Source organism: Dermacentor andersoni, chromosome 1 (assembly GCF_023375885.2).
Source record: "Dermacentor andersoni chromosome 1, qqDerAnde1_hic_scaffold, whole genome shotgun sequence".
NCBI classification, from domain to species: Eukaryota; Metazoa; Arthropoda; class Arachnida; order Ixodida; family Ixodidae; genus Dermacentor; species Dermacentor andersoni.
The window spans coordinates 103,026,719-103,044,801 of record NC_092814.1 but is presented as its reverse complement, the minus strand read 5'-3'; the positions used below and the strand labels follow the sequence as shown (position 1 = coordinate 103,044,801).

At 43.9% G+C, this 18,083-nt stretch overlaps 1 protein-coding gene across 1 annotated transcript in view; it reads right to left on the bottom strand.

Annotated features, from left to right (window-relative positions):
• The window catches only part of Sf3b3 (splicing factor 3b subunit 3), a 78,799-nt gene that overhangs the window by 45,687 nt on the left and 15,029 nt on the right, over positions 1-18,083 (bottom strand). The window contains exons 7-11 of the mRNA XM_055061847.1: positions 15,015-15,077; positions 11,667-11,741; positions 11,484-11,587; positions 11,088-11,349; positions 1,709-1,781 (exon numbers count right to left, since the gene is read on the bottom strand). Coding sequence (XP_054917822.1) covers positions 1,709-1,781; positions 11,088-11,349; positions 11,484-11,587; positions 11,667-11,741; positions 15,015-15,077 — 577 coding nt within the window. The remainder of the gene's footprint in view (positions 1-1,708; positions 1,782-11,087; positions 11,350-11,483; positions 11,588-11,666; positions 11,742-15,014; positions 15,078-18,083) is intronic.

The following is an 18,083-nucleotide window of genomic DNA, read 5'->3' as shown; positions in this document are numbered from 1 at the left end:
AGGAACTCATTCGGGATCCTGTCGGGGCCAGGGGATTTCTTAGCGTTAATGCACAGAAGAAGGATCAGGACACCTTCCTCATTGATTAGAAGGTCAGACACTGAAGGGTGATCAGAAATGTCTGTGCTAAAGCTCCTTCAACCCAGCAGTAGTTGTATGCAGGGGCTTTAGTTTACGCCTCCGCCGATCCATCAAAATGCCCAGCTCGCCCATGGTCACCGGAATACTGGACATGCTCGGCGTTGCACAAACCAGCGTCACGAGTGTGAAAGGTGCGTTCATGACGTGTCATCACAGCCAATGGGAAGTTAGGTGCCATTTTTTTTTTTTTTCGCTGCTACAGACGTCGCTAGCTTTTTTGCTGAATGGGCCATTTGACGCTTTCACATCAAAAAAATTTAATTCTAGGGTTCTGCGTGCCAAAACCATGATATGATTATGAGGCATTCTGTAGATTTTCCATTTTGCCCCCCCCCCCCCCCCCCTTGAAATGCAGCCGCCGCAGCCAGGATTTGATCCCGCGCCCTTGGACTTAGCAGCACAACAGCCAAGCTGCTACGCTACTACAGCGGGTGGTTTTTCATTGTACTATTATGCAATTCTTTCCATTTCATTACAAGTTCCTTTTCATTAACAAGTTGCACGCTCAACTATGCTTCAATATTTCCCAACAGAAAAAGTAAAAAGTTCTTTATGGATATAAAAAGTCACCATGTTCCATAGTTTGTGTCCAGAGTTTCTTGATGTTTTAATAATAACAACATGGTCCCAGGCAACTTTTCTGACTGCTATTGTGAATAGCAATCATAATATTGATGGAGGCGGGGCTGAGCGTGTGGGACCATGATGAAGTGTGCGCAGCTCCACTTCTACCCCAAACGTGGCTTGCACATGGCTGTTCGCGCGGGCCGTGTATGCGCTGAGCCACACGGAAAAGCACTGGGCAGAAGTGCTTTTGCACAGAAACACACAGCAAAAGTTGAGTGTTGCGACAGCAACACTCAACTTTTGCTGTGTGTTTTGCTGCGCAAAAGGGCTCGTTGCAGCACCTTGCAGTGACCGCAGCAGACTAGGCTACACAGCACGCCATTGCCATCTCAGAGGCCATGTGCAGCGCAAACATGAAATGATTTTTCTGCCTTTTTGAGATAGCAGACATATATATATTTCATTTATTTAACTCAATATCAGTAAGTGTGTATTACTGAGAATGTTCTCACAATCACGAAATCAGCCAATAGCGTTGGAAAGCCAAGTGCTTTCGATGACATTAGGGATGCGAGAGCAAGCGACTGTTCACTTCTTTTGACAGAAGATCATAAATTCCCTGCTGCATGCAGCGCAATAATATTTGGATCATATATTCACAGGTTGGCAACATTTTTTTACTATGTTCAAAAAGTATTTCAGGGCCCCTTTAACGTGGGAACACAGAAAAATTTTGAACAAAACAATTTTGCTAAAACTAGCATTACTGTAGTGCCCTAAAGGACACATCCAAATTTCGAGTTAATCCTTTCTCTACCTCTGACAAGTATCATCATGAGGCCACGTTTCTCGAATCACAGGAAAATTCGGCATACTTTTTGTCATTTCCTGCAGTACTGAAAGGGTTAATAAAAATTCATAAGACGCTAATAGTAGTAATGCAGCTGCCAAAGAAGAATGCCACCCCAAAGTATAAGTGCAAGACTACTTGAAGCATTACCATCTGCTTTCTTTTTAACAGTCCACACTGCATTGGGATTACCAGGAAGTTCGGACACAGCCATTTCCGAGACCTGAAACAAAGAACGTATACACATCACCCTGCTATTTTTAGGTGGAGCTCTGAACAGGCAATATGTAGATCTTTAAACACCAACCTAAGACGCGCCAAGTAGCACATGCAATTTTGCTCTCCGACTAGAATTTTCAATTAAAAATTAGCCCAAACATGGCAATCGCTGGCAAGCTGCACAACTACGGCAATGGTAAGCACGGTGCACAAGTGCAAAACATCTTCATTTTTTCTACTATTTTAGTTTCAGTCCACAGACACTGCCACTTGCGTTTTGTCAATGGCGCAGACATGAGAGAGATGCACCGCATTTTCCTGACATGCGTGCACATGCGCGAGTTGCGACAGAAAAATGTGGGGACTGCACCTAGGTACTACGAACGAGGATAAGCTTTCACTGCAATATGTGACCACAGATAAATACTCCGGAATAAGCTGTTCCTCTGTTCTTCTTTCATGTCGTACCCAGCAAACCACAAATGTCCATTGGGCTTACCACAAAAGACCAAATATCCAAGACATTTAAGAATGTCTAGTTCACACCTATAATATGTTCCACGAGTACATGGCAGCCAAGGATCATCCAAAGGACGTTGAATGTCTTTGTGATTTGAACATCTCTTGCACATCCAAAGCTTCCACGCATTGATCATACATTGTGCGTTGTGACTAGATGATTGCACCATGCCGTAGAAATACAACCAAATTGTCTCTAATGCCTAACAATGAGAGGCTGGAAGAGGAAAAATCATTTCTGTTCCAGCACTGTGGCAGGGCACTTTGGTTTTCCCCATCATGTGCATGTTCGAGATCCTAAGAGAGGGAGAATGTGTTACTGAATTGCAAACTATCCATCTGTTCACTTAGAAAATATTAAAGTTGAAGTATTAAAGCCCAGAATGTCAGTTATCATTGCATTTATTTATTGTAACGTGGTTATGAGTAGCCATTTTGCATGACCTCTGCATGCACAGCTGGACACCCCCCTATGCGTCAAAAGCCAAAACTTTCGGTTTCAGTTACATCACTATTTTTTTTCACACATAACACTTTATTTTTCGCTTAAAAATATGTAATTATTAACTTTCTGGTATATCTGAACAGATTATAAAGAAAAAAGATGCTTGAACTCACAATATCTTTCACTTCACATCGCCACAGATATCAAATCAGCACGCACTTCAAAGTAAGTTCAGGGTAGTTTACTGCACACGAGCAGTATGAAGTGTGCTTCATTGGTGTGTCTTTACGACTTCTGTTCAGTTGGCCATGGCCCAAGTACGTATATACTAGGCAGAACTGTACCACTGCATACTGAAATTTAGCGCTGTGCTTCTGACTATTTGTGGTACATTTGTTTGCCTTGCAAAGTGTTTTAAGAAATGTCCTGAGAGCAATGTTTTGGTAGTTCATTTTCAGACATGTTTGTATCGCTTGGTTTCTTGCGCTCCTCTCCAAGTGTCAAGAAATATTTCTCATTTGCAATGCTTATCTTAAAGTCTCTGGCAGCATTATGTTTTTGCCACTTTCGTGGTGCGAGAAGTTTCTTGGGCAAGTTGCCTACCAAGATGAACATTCCTTCTCAGGATTCTGCTTGTGTGGATTTTCTTTTAGTATATATTTTTAAAGATAGCTAGCACGTACTGGCTTTCCATTCAAGAGATTCAAAAGAATTTCGTGGCCCCAGAAGCAGGTGCTGGCATGCAGGCCATACCCTTTGGGTCATTCATCAGTATGTGATATTATCTCCTACTAACCAGTTTTAATATTTTTAAATATAACTGTGGCATTGTGAACGCTCATCATTTTCTGAGTGTTAACACCCTTTTCACATTATTTTTGTTTTAGTGAAGTTGAATTTTCAAGAATTTTTTATTGGAGTAACGTTGATATGACACTGTGAAACTCACTTGCATGCTTTACCTAGTGCTTACTGAACTCACATTTTTCATATAGCCATTGCAGGATTTGTATTAATTCATAATGATCAAGATACCGATTTACAATCTTGTGAGCCCAGTTTTCACATTTTGATGATTGCCAAGACTATATAAAAAAGTTGACAGTCACTTGAGCATACGCTAAAGAAGATGAAGGCTAAGGCAAAAGCCTGGGAGCTATAGAGACATTAAATTACTTGTCATTCTCATTCGAATGCCCTTCCTATTATTTTCTCCGACCAAAAGTCGTGGGTTCGAGTGCCCTAATTAACACCAACGGTTGTGGGTTCAACTTCCACCAGAGGTTGAAGGTTTGAATGCCGTAATTAACTCTACCTTAATTAGCAGTGCCTTAAAGGAGTACCGACACAAAAATTTGAAGTCGAGATAACTTGTGAGTTCGATTTAGTTGGTCACACACACATCGTCTATAAAATATCAGCAGCGAATACCACTTAGAACATATTTAAAATCAATTTTAAAGTATGTGCGCGCAGCCAACCGCAAAACAGAACACCTCGTGACATTGACATCAAGCGGGAATGTAAATAGCCAATAAAACGCTACGTCATGCGGCTACGTCACGAATTTTTGTTGGCTGCCATGCAGCTTACATGTGCTCTTCTCTGTTGCTTGTTCTAGCTGTTGTACTTGTAGTGGGACGCTCTCCGTGTCGCTGCAACTGCAGTTTTTGTCGTGTCCATCGGGATATTTCTCACACTATCAGCTTCACTGCGCTGCCACAACGTTCAATGCCGATTTGTTGTGTCTTACCATTGATTGTGGCCGATGTGAGGGTTTTGTTGAGGTTCGTCCTCTCCATCGCCGGCCGCAATATCTGAGTCACTAAGTGATTGGCCATGTCTAAAGCGCGAGACACATGGTGCGATTTTCTGTGCATTCTGTCGTACAACGTGTCGTGTGCGACTTGCCGCATGCGGCGATTCGGGACACATGGTACGAATGAGCGAGCGGCGGGTAGCTCCACCCAGAACCGGCGCCCATGCGTGGATGTTTGGAATGCTGCATAACTTCGAACAGTGTGAAAGCAACCGTATTTGCACAGCTATCTTGTTTGAAACAAACAGTGACAATATAAACACGTCTATGCGAGCACTGTAGACGTGTTTCCGCAAGGCCGCGTTAGCAGTATTGGATCCGTTGACAGCCGCCGATGGCCAGGAGCCGGCAGGCATAGCTCGCTGAGTTTAGTGTACTAGAGTACACTATACGCTGGGCCATCAAATCCGACACCGGTTGCGCTTGTGACACAATCACTTGCAGCTCGTATAACGAAGTGCCTATGTTAGTCAGCAAAACGTGTACACAGTTATGTCACGCTTAAATTGCAGCACATTTGATTTCATTGGCGCCGACAGAAGCGAACGAGCATGCCAGGTGAGCTTGCGATCGCTGGGAGACAATATAGGCCTAGCTCGCCGGTCGTCTATCCGGGGCCGAGGGTCCTTGCGATGCGTCCGCAGCTCGTAATAAAGCGCCTAAATTCGTCAGCACAATCAATGCCTGGACATTTATGTTCCTCTTAAGTGAAAATACGGTTAGTTTTCCTGGTGCCGTTAGTAGCGATGAGTAGACACGCCAGTCAGGAGAGCCGCTTCGTATTCAGACGATTGCTGGTGCGTCTGCGCTTCCCGCGTTTGAGTAGAAATCACACCACCGATTTACTATTTCGCACAACGTTTTATAGACCGTTTCATCGGGCGAGGAGGATAGGGCGCGCGGAGAGCCTTTCCTCCTCTCTGGCTTGGGCGATCCGGCGCGGCGCTGCTTGAAAGTAATGCTGTCGCGTGCTGCGGAACGATTTCGAGATGTTTTAGATCTTACTTTGTGAAATTTACGCCATGTTCGTTCATATAAGGTCGTCAGGGAAGCCTTTCGGTGCATCGGTAACTACTGTAGGCAGAAATATGTCTTGGGGGCGCAAAAATGTGACGCGCAAAATCAGCCGCGGTGTGCGCGCATTATCAGTCGCGGTGCGTGTATGTGTTGTTTACTATTTAGCTTATATCAATTTTAATTCAACAAAGAAGACCGACGTCTCCGTATTACCAGCAATAAATGGTAAATCAGCTCACTAACTGATCGATTGGCGTAGGGAGTGTAAAACATAAAACATAAGAGCACATGCTCGTGCACGGCCAGCCTAAGGCAACCACGAAACATCTGAGCGGCAGGCGCTATCAAATATTTGTGATACATTGGCATCGTTCTCACACATTTCAAGTCTAGTATGCTTGAAATTACCATATGTCTACGCTAGCCTTGCGGCATGAGGCGCATGCCGCTGCTCAACACAGCGATCACTGCGGTTGGTGAGCCAGCACGATACATATATAAGCTGTATGCTTCGGCATTGCCTTTTTGGCCTGTATACAGCCATAATATATGAGAGGGTTGGCATAAAAAGAATGCGATGGCTATTTTTGAGCACAAAATTTCCGTAATACGTGTGAGTGCGTCGTAGAGAACTGAACGAACACAACCAAAAAAAGAAATTCGGTTATTATCCTCTTTCTCTAAAAAGCAAGAGAAAACGGGCTAACACCGCACAACGTTTATAGATATATAACCGCTGATGCCGTATGCTTAGACCATGCACTATATAGAACAAATATATCTGTAATCCAGCACCTACTACTGCTTAGGACGCTCGCGCAGTTCGTAAACGGTCGCTTTGCTGGACAAGCTTAATTCAGACTGTAAGGTATGCAGCTATTACTAGCCAAATCTATTTTATTCATGGGTGGAAACCTCATCCATCCAACCAAGTAGTCACACAATGTAACATGCAGCGAACAGTTTGAACGATTGTCAAAGTATAACAGCACAGCTCCTATCGTAGCAGAGCGGTACCCACGCTGTTACGATCGCCACGTATGTTTCATGGCTCATAAACCGCAGCTTAGAAATAGAGGATAATACTGCAATAAGGTCACATTAGTGATTGGAACATTCAGAAATACACAATTGATCTCCGAGGCTGATTGTAGGCTCAAATATATGCGCATACGTCGCGATGCGTGTTCTGTCCACCTCAACGCCAGCAGAAATACCTGCCATGACGCCTTAAACCACTTCAGCACGTCTCACAGAACCGTTTACCACGTAGAAAATGCACGTCATACTAAATAGACCGCACGACCGTGAAAACAAACGCCAGAACCTACCGCCGAGCGCATACCTGCCATGCAAAAGACCGCTTTCACCCAAGTCAGTATATGGCGCTGCTCATAGGTGGCGCCACTGCGTTCACAATATGGCAGTGCCTACGAAAAAACGGTCTATAACTCGCACTTTTTCGAGGTCACTTTATTCTAGAAGTTATTTCGTGTCAGAAACAAATTGTAGCTGATTTATGTGCTGCTGTCAGCGGTGAAAGAGGCCCGCGTCTCGACCAGGGAGAGAAAAAAAAAAGAATAGACATGATCAGAGCGGCGAGGCGCCCGCTCGCCGGCCTCGCCCTGCCGGGTCTGCCACGTGGCCATGACGTTCACGCTACCGGCGCTGTCATTGGCTGAGGTCGTCCGACCGAAGCGGCAGTCGCACGACAATATTCAGCAAGTTAGTCGCGCACGTTAGCTGCACGTCAAAGCATACGTCATGGCTTTTTGCGAACACGTGACCACTTTGTTTACGTTCCCGTTTCTCCCGTCTCGTTGCTCTCTGGAACCGAAACTTCGACTGGTCGCTACAAAAAAGACTGTAAATAATTACTTGTCGCGCTCTGAAGTAAATGAGGTTTCGTGCCGTGATTACTGGGTCAGTAACTACTTATTAAAGCAGAAAAACCATGTGGATTTTTTTTGTGCCAGGACTCCTTTAATCCTTTAATTAACTTCACCCTAATCAACAGCAAATGTTGTGGGTTCAAATGACTTAACTCTATTTTAATTAACTTCCCTTTCATTAATGCCAAAGGTAATGAATTCGACTCTCAACCTTCACCATGTCAATTGGAATCCAACTTGGAGACATGGCCGGTTCACCCATATCTCCAAGTGGGTTCAACTCCCACCAAAGGTCGTGGGTTAGAGTGCCTTAACTAACTATATCTTAATTAACTGTCTTAATTAGCTTTGCCCTTTTAACACCAAAGGTCGAGGGTTCAACCCCCCAATTTTGGTGCCATAACGCCGGACATAGGATTTTTCTATCCATGAGCCATCTAAGGAGTTTGCTAATAATAGGAAAGATACCTCGTGAGTGTTACAATTTATATTTTGACAATTACACGTTTACACATTAACAAAACATTTCAAGCAAGGTCACCAGCTACTTGTCAACAATGGTGGCAACTGTGGGATTAGCGGGCCTCAGCAGATGTACAGGCACAGTGCATGTCGTCGACAGTCATTGTACATGTACGTGGACACGTGGTTTACTCGCAGAGTGCAGCGTTGCTCGCCCTACTGCGATAAACGTCACGCATATTTTGACCGAAAGTTGTTTTTTCTCATCTCTCTGCGGAAGTGCCATTACCACCTGGCAGTACAGTTACGGTGACTAGCACCATTGCCGCATCTGTAGCATCATATAGCTGGCAGGCATTGTTTCCTAATGTGCGTTGCTTTGCTTTTGTTACCACCATCAAAGCTGCCAGTATCTAATCACAATTTCAATAGCACCAAAAATGTATTGCACTAAAGGAGCAACACCGCTAACCACCTTAACAGTAATCGCAGAGAGGAATGGCACTGCAATGACAGGGTGAGAATACAAGCTTCAAACAAAATACAGGTGACGTAATCACACTAGGACCAGCAGCCCCGGATTCCACGTTGAAACCATATGCGCGTGCATGTGCACAATGATGGCTGGCAGACACCGCACACTGTGTTTTCAGTTATGCTTCGGCCACACACTCTGCTGTTCACATTTCATTTGTACAGTCGCCAACCGATAATCCGGACATGCTCGGTAATTCGGACAGCTTCGCAGCACGGCCAATGGCCCCATAGACCTAATATGTAAAGAGGACCGATATTTCGGACAGCCGCCAGTTCTACATTCAATTACTCGGACTCAGGCCGTGGCTGTGGAGTACGCCAACTCCAGCACCATTATCTTCTCTGACAACCTCGAAGAGACGAAGTATGGCCTTAGAGATTACACGCTAGACGGTAATTTCTGAAGCCTTGCCTCGGTCGCCGCTCTACACCTCCGAGATTCAACTGAAAATGCCGATCTTGGAGGCTTTGCCTGAATTGTGAAGTCCCATCAGCATCGCGATGATCCCATCCGTTTCCGGTACCACAGTGCGTGGCCCACTATCGCGATTCTGTTTGTTGAGTTTACATTGCAGACAGTGTTCTGCCATGCTGCGCTTGTTTGTTTAGTTTGCATTCCAGACAGTGCTCTGCTGGCTCCAAGAGGTCTTTCTGGTAAGTTATAAAATAGGCCGCGTCAATTGGCACCAACGGTACCCTCGCAGCTCGAATGAGCCTGACTTCGCAACTGATGAGGCTGAACTGCCGCCTACTTGGATGATGATGTGCCGTGTGCTCCGGAGCCTTCCACATGCGGATCTGACTCAAGCCTTTGCAGTCCTTGCATCAGCGTACAGTGAAACTCAAAACTGGCAGAAATACAGGCAGACTTGGTTGCACGTAAGCGGAAGTGCGTGCAGCAATGCATCAACCACTTGTTCCTTGCACGGGGGTCTTAATACATAAATAATGTGATCGTTCTTTCTTTCGGGGGGGGGGGTATCAGTTTTTTTCGGACATTCAATAGTTCGGACTTATTTACGCTCCCCGTGGATTCCGAATTATCGGTCGTCGACTGTATTCGGCAGTACCTCTGCTGTGGCACTTGCAGTTAAGCAGCTCATTATAGCATGAATAGGAATGATCCATTAGATGCTCTATGGTCCTCCTGCATCCCTAAAAGGAACATCTATTAGAGGTCAGTTATGTTCAGCAGCGAAATCCTTTCAACGTTACAGCAACATGATCTGAATGGGACTTAGATTATCCAAAGCACATATTTGTAAAATACGTTGTTTGGAAAAATATAGATATCTACAGGATGTGTGCTAAGTCTAAAACATGATGTTCTATGGATATCTATGGGACATAAATGGTTCACTGGGTAGTGGTCACAGTACACCGCTCATGATTGGGAAGTCAGTCTTTTGAATGTGTGTTAAAACACTTTTTTCCTTTTTTTTACCTGCATTATTATATCAATTCTCAGTTTCACTTCTGCAGTACTTGTTTTTTACCTATGCTTCACCACCAAGCCTGACACAGATTCCTGCCAAGGGGAGCAAAGCGACCTGCCGCGAAGCGCGGCCATGGGGGCTTAGGGTAGATGCCACTTCAGCAGCCGCATACCAATGAATATTGACACATTGTTACTGCAAATTTGTTGTTTTGTATGCTTCCCCGTTATGGACTCTGTATTGGCTGCTGTAATACTCTTTGAATGGAAGCTAAGCGCCAGTTTTCACGTAGTGCACACTGCCATTGGCTAGGGACGAACGGAGCAAGGCGCATACTCCCCCGTAGTACTGTTGCGTCTTGAATCGGCCAACGGCATTACTTGACGTTTGCCATGAGGCAACCCCCTACCCATCCATCAGTGCCTACCGAGAAGTCAATGCAGCGTTGTACCGACTGCTGACGGGTCCACAAAAGGCACTCCCACAACACTACCCGACAGCCTGAACTAATGATGAAAAGGGCCAACGTCAAAGGCTACCGGAAAATGGTGCCGACTGTGGATTCCCAGGTTGCTATCCTGTCTCCTATTCCATGCTTCCGGTGTGCAGAGGCTTCGGAGGCTGCGGTGCGTTGTGATAGCATGGATGTGGCATCACAACCAATTCAACAATTGCGATTGGCTGTGATACAGTCACCAGATTCCCTAGTCGAGTTGCCTAGGGAAGACTAGGGTATTAAAAGCAGAGACTTTTCGTGCAATGAGGCCAATGTGTCCTGAATGTGACCTCGGACGTTAAGTTGCTCCTGCGAGCAGTGGGCTTTTGTAACTGGAGCCGTGTAACTAATGTCAAATAAACCCCTTTTCCTTCATTCCTACTATTGGACATATTCGTCGATGGGCTTGGTGGATTCCTTGCCCTAACACCTCCTCGAGCCACAACAGCATCCAAGTGCAGTCCCTGGATTTCTCTCTCGCATCTCACACATATGCACAAGTGCCAGGCAAAGTCAGTGCAGCTCTCGTGTGTCTGCGCTGTTGATAAAATAGAAATGTGCAGCTGAACTAGCATGATTCACTTCCACAATGCCAAAAGCAGCTAAGCAACAATTTTACCACTTGCAAAGGAGTTATAACGCCATATGTTAGCAGGTAGTTAGAAAACGACATATGCTAGTGCTCACCTCAAGACCATGGCGGAGTACACGCACACAGGAACGAGGTCCTCGACCACAGGCCACATACAACTGAGGCGTGTCTTCATTAGCAAGGTCAGCAATAGTGCAGCCCATGGCTGGGGATAAAGAGTCCAACTCTTCAACAGGTAGCAAGTTGCGCAAAGCACGAGGAGCAAAAAAAAATGTGTCTCCTTCCTCAAGAGGAATAGCACTGCTGAACTCTGGTTCTTCATCCTCCTCCCCGAGCCTTGCAATTTGGTAGAGGCAACTGCAAAGAACGGTTAGTATCAAAATGCATTTACACACAGACTTGCATGAAAAATTGTGAACAGTACTAGCAGGTCAGCCATTATAAGTGGCATTAAGAATGCTCAACCAAGTAGAAATAAAGCAAGTGCTCACTGGTTTCCAAATTCGGCAGCAACAAATAGGAATCCAGTCTTCAGCACACACATGCTGGCTGCCACAGGAATTGTATCAAAGTATTTCAGCTTGATTTCAGTGACCTAAAAAGCAGACAAACAATACGAGTCAAACAAGGCTAGCTGACATAAAGGTATGCACCTATCTACAATAGCCACACACCATGTCTTCATCTGTTTCCAATGTAATCTTGAAGATATCCCCTTGCTCTGTTTGTGCCAGAAAGAAAAACATGGACTGGAAAAAAAAAAATGTGTATAGTAAATTTTCTTTTCTTGAAAATAGGAAAAAGGCATGATGAATCTATTAACGCCTTGCAACATCACTGTTAGTCAAAAAGTGTAATGTCCTTGAATGGACATTAAAGCCATCTGCAGTGCTCCTTCATACAAATTGCCGTATCAGGCCATATGACTGCTTTTCGTAAATGACACAGAAAAGTAACTTCAGTGTGCTGCAGAAAGGTTCACCACATGCTTTAATTAACAGTGCCATGTGAGAGGAGATGAAAACTGCAGCAATATTAAAGCAATCCCAAGATATTACTCGGCCTGCAATACACAAATGAATTCAACACACTTTCACATGCCTTGTGCAAAGCCAAACTAAACGCATTCATGTACTGAGCCAATTTGGGACTAACGTGCCAATTTAGGTCAAACTAATGTGCCTACTTTTGTTTCTAGTCTCCGGCTTGTGTGACATCAGCATAATTTTGGAACAGCCTGCCAGATTTTGTTTGCGAGGCACTGGAGACTGTGTTTAGGTACCTTAGTGGTGAAGCCCTGTTGGAGCGATGCAGCGATGGAATCACCCAAAACTCCAATGAAGGCCTGCACGCCATGATTTTGGAGCAGGTTCCAAAAACTTGGCATGCCTCACTGCGCAGCTCTGAAAGGGCAGTGGCTGAGGCTATCAGGCGCTTCAATCAGGGTATCACAAAGAGCAACACCCATATTGCCGAGAAGCTGGGCTACAGTACGGGTAATTGCTTAGTGCGCTGCCGCCTTGAGCAGAGCAGGCTTCGTAAGTCACAAAAGGAGCGTCCGGACAGTAGTGCTACCAAGACCAGGCTTTCAATACGGCACAAGTCAGCAAAGGGCCCTGCATACAGCCCTGGCATGCTATGGAGTGAAGTGTGTGTCCTTTTTTTTTTTTTGTTTTTTGCATAACAATAACCAATTTAGGAGAAGAAAGGGGGTTAACCGAGGGGCCTGATTTTTATTAGTCATATCATGAGAAGCCAACAAATACTGACACCAAGGACAACATAGGGAAAATTACTTGTGCTTAATAAATAAAATAAAGTAACGATATATTAATGGAAATTAAAGTGGATGAAAAAACAACTTTCCGTAGGTGGGAACCGAACCCACAACCTTCGCATTTCGCGTGCGATGCTCTACCAATTGAGCTACCACGGCGCTGTTTCCTCATCCAACTCATTCGGTTGGATGCATCGCACGCGAAATGCGAAGGCTGTGGGTTCGGTTCCCACCTGCGGCAAGTTGTTTTTTCATCCACTTTAAATTCCATTAATTTATCGTTACTTTATTTCATTTATTAAGCACAAGTAATTTCCCCTATGTTGTCCTTGGTGTCAGTGTTTGTTGGCTTCTCATGATATAACCAATTTAGGTAATTCAGTAAATATTCCATGTGTGTTCGTGCAAGTTTATTTGTTTATGGCAAGGCTAACTTACCAAATTTTTCTATTTGTTTAGCTTGCGGGATACTGGAACGGGCACATGAAGTGGTAAATGTAGTTTTTCTTGCTAGTTTAGGGGCAGTACCTGGTTATATAACAATCTTTTACCAGTTCTTTGAGAGGGTACAGTCATATATCTAGTATGGCCATTCTCATGAAGAATAGAGCTACAGAACGATGTCATTAATATTGGTGTAGCTGCATTCTAGAAAAAGTTACAGCTGTGTAAACTTCAAATGCATTTTTCTCAGATGTTTTTACCAACTGCACTCACTCTTGTGAGGCTTTTTTCTATGATATTGTCGAGTGAGAATAACAAGTTTCGTATCAGTGTAATCGTAATGAAATGATCTAGAGGGTGATGCTATTTCTGTTACTCTAGCATCACGAACATAAAAAATATTCACAGTAAATGTTCACCTGCTTTCTTACCTTCAGAATGCTTTCAAACAAATAAAAATAGCATCCCCCCTGGAGCAAGTCTTTGGCATGAGGGTCATGCACTTACTTTTTATGTTTAGCTAGGTGAAATTGCCCCCCCCAAAAAAAAAGAAAACATAAGAAGTGTCTCTTAAGTTTATTTTCAGACTAATAATTTTTGAACCAGAGTAGTTATTAAAAAACTAATTACATATTTGAAATTAGCATGAAAAACTGATCGAAACAGTGAAGTTTCATTCAGATTGAACCAAAAATAAAAACATTTTAGAACCCACGCCCCCCTTAATTTGGATTTCATGGGACCAAAAAAAAATTTACCAAATGTCGAATTATCGAGGCTATCAAGAAAACAATAAAGAATTGCTTACTATGCCAACACACTTTTATTTACTGAATGAATCATCAAATCCTGTTTCTATTTTGCACAATAGCAGTGGGGCAGCTGCAATTCTCGTCATCTCATGGCTGATTAGTGTTTGCAGCAGCGAAGGCCTCACGACTTCCTTCACAACATGTCACCTAGGATACGCTTTTCAGTATCGCACTCATGATCTCCACTATTTTTTCATCAGTGAGCTGGTTGCCGACGCATCATCCGTCCATCACGATTTAGCCAGTGCTCTTCATCCTCGACAGCTCTGCACTAGTTGCCGCAACCACTGCAGACGAAACCGCAGCCGCTACCAACACAATTATAGATGGTGACTTCATGGTTCTGAAGCCATGTGGCAGATGTGTGCACCATCGTCAAAACAAAACTACTGTTTACCGCAAACAATAGTGTAACAAAACTGCTGTCGCTATTGGCGCCATCATGGACGGCGACTAGACAGTTATGATAGACCATTTACTAGACTAGACCATTTTATGCGTGATGGTAAACGCAAGAATAAAGGCTTTAAATTTAAAAGTACAAAAAGAAACAAAGTGTTCATTCCTATACGATTTCCGCTGATGACTACAACAATGCGGACTGCGCCGCTTCGTTTCAGTTGGACGCAAGTGCGGTTTTGTGGCACACATTTGCAGCGCTCCGTGTTTGCTAAGCTCCTAGACTTATCTGAATTAACTGCCAAATGTGCTGCCAAATACATCTGAATTAATGAGAATTTGATTGCATAAAATAATGCATAGGCCTACCGAGACCAGGAGACGAGTCCAAATTATCTAATTTCTGAATTAACGAGGTTTTACGGTTATCTATCCATTTAGGCCTTTTAGCCTGTTTTATGTCCACTACAGGCCTTCACTCTGCAGTGGACATAAAACAGGCTGATGATGATGAATGTCGAACTTTAGCATCCCTGTAACATTATTATGCTATTGTTTTAGCACTTTCACAAACAGTGATGGATACATACCTTTGTTTTGTGGTTTGCACTGCAAACAAATATCATGCCCCGCTCTGGATCATCCAAGTCATTCTGCATAACAATGGAACAATGGAAACATTAGTCCTATAACACTGCTAGAATCCACCTCTTCAATGAGTAAAGGCAATTCACACATTACCAAAGTTTCAATAATAACAATGGCAAAGTTTAAATCCCTAATAATGTACAATTTTCTATGCCCATTATGCTTTAGATTTAGCGCTTAACATTGCTTTGTGTTTATGCAAATCATGCAACAAAATTTATTTTGGTCGGTATTGCTCAATAAAACACTTGGCTTCCTTGCTGAATTGTTCAGAGAAATATAGAAACCATTTCTGAAATCGCACCTCGCGATCAAAGAAGAAAGCTGTTGCAGAGATGTGGACTAAATTAAGTTGTGGGATTTAACATCTCAAATATGCACAGTGGGTTATGAGGAACGTCATAGTGGAGGGCTCCACTTTGTCTCAACTGTCTGGGGTTTTTCAACTCTTTCCAAGACAAGGATAAGTCTCACTCTTACAGGCGTTTTCTCCAATTTATGTCAGTGGTGAGTCATTCAGGGATTTCCTTTTGTCTACTGAGTGCCATAGACGAATGGCAGTGGTTTTGTAATTTCGGTGTGAATGTTGTGCTACCAGATGGCAGCAGCTTTCCAAAAAACTGAATTTATCGGGAGCACAGCTGGTGGTAATGCCAAATAGAAGTTTCGCTCCCAAGTCTTAAATATGGCAACACAGAGCAAAGGTGGCTGCAGGGACGGCGGCCACCTTTTTTAGTGCCACAATCGTGGTGTTTCACATCAAGTTAATTGTACCTGGAAGGCTCTTGTGAGTTGTTTTTAGAGTTTCAGCTTAGTCATGATAGTAATGACAACTGCAAGGAAGAGTCCAAGCCTCAGGTGGCCTTTCTCATACAGACGCAGCTTAACAAAACACTTTGCTGCTGGTGCCTCTGCGATTTACTTTAATCGCAGTGCCAGTAATGACATGTCGCGTGGTGGACAAGAAAAGCATGCTTGACTTCGGTTCCAAGTAATGTCACACTTCATATATCTACTGTTTTGTTGCCATACTCATCTGCAATCCAAATACACGAAAAAACATTGAAAAATAGACAATAAAATAAATTCTACATCTAAAATTTAAAAAGAAAACAACAAATGAACTGCTGATATTGCAGTAACAAAAGCTGCTCACAAAGAAACAGTTGCAAAAAAATTAGGAAAATTTTGGTGGTATTTCTAAAATTTTGGCACAGAAAGGGTTAGTGTGAAAATGTACCTAATGCATGGTACATGAACGTATTGGTATTCTGCCCCCATCAGAATGTGACTGCCGTGGCAAGGATTTCAACCCACAACCTTGTACTCAGTGGCACCACACCATAAACAAGACAACCTCAAGTTTCCGTCTGTGACACCAGCGCTGATTGCTCCCCTGGCAGACAGATTCCAACAACGCCGGTCGCCTCCTTTCCCATTGGAGCAACTGCGCACCCATTTGCATTGGAGTGCGTGCTACTGCTGTTTGTGTTTACACTTTGGCAAGCATGGGCTCAGTGCCATAACAGCCTTGAAAACACAAAACCCTAAGACCAGCCCGTGAAACTGCTTATTTCAGAGAAATTCACAGATGAGACTCGTGCCGTGCTGTACAGAGTCAAATCACATATTCTTCTCCTTGCGTGCCTTCTTTTGATACATGTCTTTGGATAAGTCTAGTGGCCCTTATGTACACAGTAAAAAAGTTAAGTAAGCTTCGTGCATACGGTGTGCTCACTCAACGTTGGCCCATTTCGGGAAGTAACTCGCTGCAGGACCTGCTGATGAGAAACGCTGTGGCAAAACAGTAAAGCCTCGTTAATTCAGATTAAAAGGGACTAAAAAAAAAATGTCCGAATTAACCGAATGTCAAATCACGGCGGCCGCATTTCGATGGAGGCAAAATGCGAAAACACCCGTGTACTTAAATTTAAGTGCATGTTAAAGAACCCCAGGTGGTCGAAATTTCCGGAGTCCTCCACTACGGCGTGCCTCATAATCAGAAAGTGGTTTTGGCACGTAAAATTCCATAATTTTTAATTACTGAGGGTACCAAGAAAATAATAAACAAATGCTTACTATGCCAACACGCTTTCATTAGTAAATTAATTAGCAGATACTTTTGCTATTTTGCACAAAAGCAGTACGGAAGCTGCTATTCTCATCATGTCGTGGCTGATTAGTGCTCGCAGTGGCAAAGGCCTTATGGCTTCCTTCACAGCGAGGCTGCGGTGGGCATCTTTATCTGAAACCCGCTTTTCACTATTGTACATACATTCCAATTATTTTTTCATCAGCGAGCTGGTCACCAACAGATTGGCCATCCATCGCAATGTAGCTGGTGCTCTTCATTTTCGACAGCTTTGTAGTGAGCCAAAACAAAACTACTGTTTGAGACAACCGCTGCGGACGAAACCGCGGCCGTTATCAAAGCGGCCATGGACGGTGACCTTGCGATTCTGAAAGCATGCATCTGATGCCCACACCGAGTCGGAACGAAACTACAGTTTACTACAACTGCTGTGGATAAAACCACATTCGCTATCGACGCGATCATGGATGGCGACTACGCAGTTATGAAGGCACACGGCCGATGGAAGTGCCGAGTTAGAACGAAACTATTGTTTGTCACAACCGCTGCAGCCACTATCAACGTGATCATGGATGGCAACCTTGCAGTTCTGAAAGACACATGGCCCACACGTGCATGAAGTCAAAACGAAACTATTGTTTGCCGCAACCAGTGCAGACGAAACTGTGGTGGCGATCAACGCGGTGATGGATGGTGACCACACAGTTATGAAGGCATGTGTGGTGGTAAACGCAAGAATAGAGGCTTTCAGGGCACAAATAGGCACAAAGCATTCCATCATTGCCGTCATTCACACATGATTTCCGCTTATGACTATAGCAATGCATACTCTGTCACTTCGTTTCAGTTGGACGCAAGCGTTGTTTGTGCTCTTCTTGCGATGCACATTTGCAGCGCTCTGCGCCCAACAAGCTCCAAG